At 40.0% G+C, this 6,391-nt stretch overlaps 1 protein-coding gene across 1 annotated transcript; it reads left to right on the forward strand.

Moving 5' to 3' along the window:
* The first annotated feature begins 2,533 nt into the window (after positions 1 to 2,533).
* Positions 2,534 to 6,122, forward strand: LOC125531052 (elongin-C-like). Its single transcript, XM_048695463.1, has 3 exons — positions 2,534 to 2,808; positions 2,900 to 3,005; positions 5,772 to 6,122. The coding sequence occupies exons 1-3, from the start codon at positions 2,634 to 2,636 to the stop codon at positions 5,851 to 5,853; spliced, it is 363 nt and encodes a 120-aa protein (XP_048551420.1). The 5' UTR covers positions 2,534 to 2,633; the 3' UTR covers positions 5,854 to 6,122.
* Positions 6,123 to 6,391: the final 269 nt, after the last annotated feature.

Here is a 6,391-nt window from a genome sequence, read left to right on the forward strand (position 1 = left end):
CTGCTCGGTTGGCTAGCGAGTAGGGGATTAATAGGCTAATCGGCAAGTTAATCGGCCATTTAATCAATTAATCGGACGATTTATCAGTTTATCGGCTACTCGGTGACCCTATGAGTAGGGATTAATCGGCAAGTTAACTGGTTAATCGGGTGAATTCTTGAACAGGGTTTTAAATACTTATTCAACATTTTTATATACTCATTCAACATTTTTCATACACTCATTCAACATTTTTTAATAATTATTCGACATTTTTCAAACACTTGTTCAATATTTTTATTACTCATTCAACAATTTTCAAATATCAGCTCATCATTTTTCAAATTCTTGTTCAATATTTTTTTAATACTTATTCAACATTTTTTAGATACTTGTTCAACATTTTTCAACTGTGTTTTGAAGAGTTTATTCATAATATGTGTGTGTGTGTGTGTGTGTGTGTGTGTGAAGAATATGTTAAAAATATAAAGAAAACTGTGAAAATAAAGCAAAAAATAAGAACGTAAAACAGAAAATAAAAAACTCCAGGTGGCTGGCGTCCCGCGCGGCTGGGCCGGCCCATCCGGGGCTTCCCCGACGCGAGAGCTACACCTGGCTCGCTTAAAGCGAGAAACAGGGAAAAATCCTATGCGCCGCTCATTGCATCATTGTCGACAGAACTCACAGGCATACCCCGCATCGCTGGCAGTGGGCCGGCCCTTATACGAGCGTAGCTAGCCGGTTTTGGGAACCTTCTAGAAGGTTACCTGAACCGTTTTTTTTCCTTTTTGACCGCTTTTTCTGTTTCTTCTATGGTTTTTTTCGTCTTTCTTTTTTCCGTTTTTATATTTCTTTTTCTTCTTTCTTTTCCTTTTCCCTGTTTTCTGTCTGTTTTTTTTATTTTTTTCGTTTCTTTTGAAAGTTGTTCGGAAAGTTCAAAATTTGTTCGTGTCCAAAAGTTCAAAATTCCGAAAAATATTCGTGTTTTAAAAAATCGTTAATAAAATCAAAAAAGTACACATTTTTCAAAAATTGTTTGGGCATTTGAGAAAATTTTATTGTTTTACAAAAATTGTTTGGAATGCTTTTGTTCAACTTTTCTACTATTTTTGATAAATGTTCCCATTTTAAAAAAATGTTCTTGTTTTCATTTTTTGGGAGTTTCAAAAAATGTTCCCATTTAAAAAAATGTTCACAAATTTTGTAAAATCTCTGTAAATTTTGTCCAGGAATTTCAAAATATCTTCACGTTTCAAATTTTTGTTTTGAAATTTGAAAAAATGTTCTCGTTTCAAAAAAACTGTTAAATAGTTTCAAAAAATGTTCTTGTTTTTTAAATTTTGTTCAAAAATTTAGAAAGTGTTTGCGTTTCACAAAACATTCCATTTCTTGAAAAAAAAATGCCTTCGAAATTCCTGCGCAGCATGTCTGGTTCTTTAGGTCTGATGCTACTCTTTAATCAACCACACCTACTAGCTCAGCTGGTAGGAAATCGTCAGGTATGGCGGTGCGTCATGTGTTCGACTCCCCACAACCGCATATACATATGTTTAGCCTCAGTGCGTGTTCGATTTCGGTTTTCTGTCTTCATGGCCCGGCCCAGTCGAAGCCCCGCCGGGTTTCAAAAACTTTCCAAAATATTTAAAATGCAAATTTCATAAAAGTTCATGGAACCAAAAAATGTCTCTGAATTCGAATAATGTTCACGAGTTTGAAAACAATGTTGATGGTTTTAAAATATGTTCGTGAATTTGGATATTGATGAACATTTTTTGAATTGATGAACAAATTCTCAATTCAAGAACATTTTCCCAAAAAATCGGATGAATTTTCAAAAAATGGGTGACATTTTTTTAATTTGATGAACATTTTAAAAAATTACGGTGAACAAATTTTGAATATGATCAACATTTTTTGAACTCGATGAACAAATTCTCAATTCAAGAACATTTTCCGAAAAAATCGGATGATTTTTTTGAAATTGATGAACATTTAAAAAAATTACGGTGAACAAATTTTAATACGATGAACACTTTTTTAACTTCATGAACAAATTCACAAATCAAGAACACTTTTTTGAAAACCGGATGAACTTTTGGAAAACTGGATGAACATTTTTTTGAAGTTCATGAACAAATTCACTAATCAAGAACACTTTTTTGAAAACCGGATGAACTTTTGGAAAACTGGATGAACATTTTTTGCATTTTATGAACAAAATTTGAATTAGATGAACATTTTTGAATTCGGTGAACAAAAAATGTTCATTTTTTCAAAAACTCAGAAAAAAAGAAAAAAGAAAAACAAAGGATAAAAAAGGAGATGAAGAAGAAATTTAAAAAGCGAAAAAGGAAAAGAAAACAGAAAAAAACTGGGGGACCTCGCGCCCCACAGGAGCCGCCCCTTTACTACTACAGCAGTCGTGCCTGGGCCTGGGGAACGACATGCGGGCTGGCACACCACGGCCTGTAAGCACATTTATCCCAGGCTGTGACGTGTCGTTCTGGTTGTGATGGAGGCCCAACCCATACACTACAAGGTTGAAGCCCACGGTTTTACTTTCATCGGGTTGTTGTTGTTCTTCCTCTCTCTCTCCTTCGTGGTGTCGTCGCCTCTCATCCAAAGCTTTAGCGAGGGAAGGGATTCAGGCCGTGATGGTGGGGAAAGGAGGCGAGGCCGCGGCGTCGGCGCAGCACAAGGAGGAGCACGAGGAGGACGGCGACATGGTTGGAGTGGTGAAGCTGATCAGCGCCGAGGGTTTCGAGTTCGTCATCGACAAGAAGGCAGCCATGGTCTCCAACACCCTCCGGAACATGCTCACCTCACCTGGTATCCTTCCTACCCTCTGGTCCATCCGTCCATCAATCGATCAATCGATCGGTATTACTGACTAATCGAATTGAAATCGATGAGCGTTAAGGTGGCTTCGCGGAGACGCGCGAAGGCGAGGTGAGGTTCCCTGAGATCAGCACCGCGATCCTAGAGAAGATCTGCCAGTACTTCTACTGGTCGCTCCACTACGCCAGGTAAATCCCTTACTTCAGACTCGCCTTCCCCCCTCTGTACGTCCAGATTATCAATCAAATAAGCTTAATTTTTGTTTGTGGGGATAAATTTGCTTAACTGCTCACCCCAATTAGATAACTCTGTCCGTGCAAGCAAGGCCGTGAAACAATCAGATTTAGGTGCCTGTGGCTTGCACTTGTTTTGCCCTGCCAACCATCGTCCTGTTTTATTTGTTTATTTATCGATTGCTTGAACTAAGATCCATCACAGAGTGCTCTTACAAAATCTTGCCAACAATCATACAGCCTGCCTGGCTCCCATTCATGTATGTTGCAGGTTTCTTTTGTTAAAATGTTTCGTGTAAATGTCCAGAACTCCAGAATAAGGCCCTGTTTGGTTCATAAGTCCTAGGACTTTTTCTAGTCCCAACTAAAAAGTCTCTAGTCCCTAAAAAGTCTCTCCCTGTTTGTTTCCAGAGACTAAAAAGTCCCTAGTCCCTTCCTAGAGGTTATTAAATGACCATGTTGCCCCTAGTATATAGAAAAATAACAATCAAACAACACCATGGGGTGGCGGGCCATTGAATGCATGGAGGGGCATCGTTGGAAAAGTCCCAAAAAGTCCCAAAAAAGACTCTCCTTGAGAGTCTTCTTCATTTAGTCCCAAATGCCTAGTTTAGTCTCTAAAAAGTCCCTCCCGTTTGGTAAAAAAGTCTCTAAGAGGGACTTTTTCTAGTCCCTACACAAAAAAGTCCCTGGAAACAAACACCCCTAAGTGTGATGACCTAGAAAGCATATCTGTGTCTTTAAGGGTACTTATTGTTTGCTCATTCGTTACTGTAAACGAACCAAATTAAATGCTTAGGGTATCTCTAACGGCAAACACGATGCCCCATTTGTCGGGTAATCCAACGGTATCCCTCAATTGTCCGCCACTTTGTCCAATGGAGAGAGGAGAGAGAAGTGGGTTTGTTGTGGGGTCGGAGTGGTCCTATGCTGAGTTGGCGGTGTCTGCGGACATGTCCGGACTCCCCTACTTCGCCTCTCGATCTGGGGCCAGAATGGGGTATTTTGGACGTCCGGACAGAAGTAGGGGATACCGTTGGAGGGCTTTTTATCTCCAGACAGGCCAGTCCGGACATAAAGAGGGAATAATAGCTTTCTATGACTTCTTTTCAGAATTCTGAGAAAAAATCTCTATATGATTCGTTTACAGAATATTTAGGAGCAGAACCAATTGAATGGTTCCCATGTATTCCCTCTCTTAACTTTTATTTATGGTTCATCAAACTTGTTCAGTGGTTAAACTTATGAAGCATGTGAAGTTTATACTCCATCATCCCAGTCAAATATTTCGTGCTTACAAATGGCACACTAGGTGTTTTGCTGTCCTTGCCCGATAATAAGCACTAGCAGGTTGGTGAAGCATAATCCTCGCGTGAGGGAGTGGAATACATCACACAACTTCAAAATAACAGATATCAGAATATTTACAATCCAGGCATTTACCTTGGACCATACTATATATCATGCACATGAGATGTCCATATACTTTCTTTTCTGTTGCACTCCTCATGCTATTATTTATCTTTCCTGTTTTATTAGTGGGTACTGGTCATGCATACATCTCAGGATTTCTGGTGTTATTTTTACTGCAAGCTAAATTATGACTTCTTGGATTATTTTGTCACTTGTGGGGGCAAAGCAAGAATTTAACTGTGTGTAAGATGATGTTTCCTATGCTTACTGCTTTTGTGAACAACTTCTCCATTCACATGCCCATTTGAGTAAAAATCATTTTTTGTTCTGGAACAAGGTCACATGCTCCGTCTCATTTGTGTGAAGTCACCTCTTATACACTGGTACAACAATAATGACACGCCAACAACACATGCAGCTTTTGCATCAAGCTACAAATACCATATGGTTCCTACCACCTATCTACTCTATTGTAGCTGTACCAAACCTTGACAATTTTCTTAACCGAGGTGTTCATGAAATGATATAACTCAATAAATGTGCAATGTAACCTTAAATGTTTTCTTCCTTAGGTCTTGATAGGTGCTCTTAACTTTTAATCCATAATTTGTCAGGGTAAATTCAGTTGTCTTGAGTTTTTCGTCTGATTATGAGGCACTTAAGTTTTATTTTATTTTTACTACAGAGGTTGCCTAGAATTGTATGCTGACTATCGTTCACAAGCTGTATTGTTCTGAAGAATTCTGCCGAAAACTGGATAGTCTACCAGGGCCTGGGGGCAGGTTGTGCCATAGAGTTTTCGGTAGAGTAGGTTCTGTGCTGGGAAAAACGACATTCCTCAAAAATATCCAGCACTTACTCGTGTTTCCCAAGCTAGCAGTTGTTACTTGAGTTTAGTGAAAAAAAGGCGTGCTTAGGCACTAGGCGGCAATAGGATGCCTAGTGCTTAAGAATGCTAGCCGTGTGCTTAGGCGACGCAATTTAGCCTGGCAAAACAGACAATTAAGGCCTAGCACTTTTTTCCTCAGTTGGAGTAGAATGCCCGCCCCTTGCACTTGGTTCTCTGTTCAAATGAGATTTTGATGAAAACTCCATATTGGCATTTGGTGTGTAGAGGTGAAGAGATTTCCCCGTGATTAGAGGAGAATTTGGTGTGTTTTTCACATATATTGCGGATTCCACCTTGACTTTGGGTAGTTCCTTGCATAAAGAAACAGAAGCAGTGTACTGATAAGCCGTGTATTAAGTGGTGTGTTTGCATATCTCATCCGTTGCGTTTGTTTGACGACTCCATTGTTTTGTTTGTAGTGGGAAGGAGACGGCGGAGTTCCCGATCGAGCCAGAAATAACGCTGGAGCTGATGATGGCTGCAAACTACCTCGACACTTAGCCTGGAAAACTGCATGGTTGTTGACAAGATGAATCCATCGTCCACTTGGGTTCATTCAGTAGAAAATGCGATGTTCCACCATTGTGCTTGCCTTGTCTCACTACAGTATATGGGCTTAGTAAACTAAACTGCTAAGGTTGCGATGGATGTATCGCGCGGTTAGTAGCATGAATCTGTCGTTACTGGACTTAACAGCTTGGCCGGGATCAGATCTTGTTGTTGTGTCATATCAATCAAAACTGAGGCGCGACCAGATCTTATCAGCTGTATCATCTGTTGGACTGTGATCAGCTGGGCACATGTCGCTTGTTTCTACATCGCACACACAAAGATTCCACGCAAGTGATGCAACTGGATTCCATCGACTTGTCTAGACCATTAGCCAGCGCAGGACGTTGTGACCTGGGGCGGCTGCTACAACTCTTATCCAACGTTATTAATACTTGTTGCGTCTCATAGTGGTTCTTGCCGTCATGGGCATGACAGTGATCTTACCAGTTCTTCCTTCTGATAGTAGTTTTATCATCACACTTGATGT

This window comes from Triticum urartu, unplaced genomic scaffold (genome assembly GCF_003073215.2).
Source record: "Triticum urartu cultivar G1812 unplaced genomic scaffold, Tu2.1 TuUngrouped_contig_6758, whole genome shotgun sequence".
Classification (NCBI taxonomy): domain Eukaryota; kingdom Viridiplantae; phylum Streptophyta; class Magnoliopsida; order Poales; family Poaceae; genus Triticum; species Triticum urartu.

What these genes read in the sequence shown, in the direction of transcription:
- LOC125531052 (XM_048695463.1), top strand. Translation starts at nt 2,634, where the DNA reads ATGGTGGGGAAAGGAGGCGAGGCCGCGGCGTCGGCGCAGCACAAGGAG. An exon ending in GAACATGCTCACCTCACCTG is followed by an intron (nt 2,809 to 2,899) that starts GTATCCTTCCTA and finishes ATGAGCGTTAAG; the next exon opens with GTGGCTTCGCGGAGACGCGC. An exon ending in TGGTCGCTCCACTACGCCAG is followed by an intron (nt 3,006 to 5,771) that starts GTAAATCCCTTA and finishes TTTTGTTTGTAG; the next exon opens with TGGGAAGGAGACGGCGGAGT.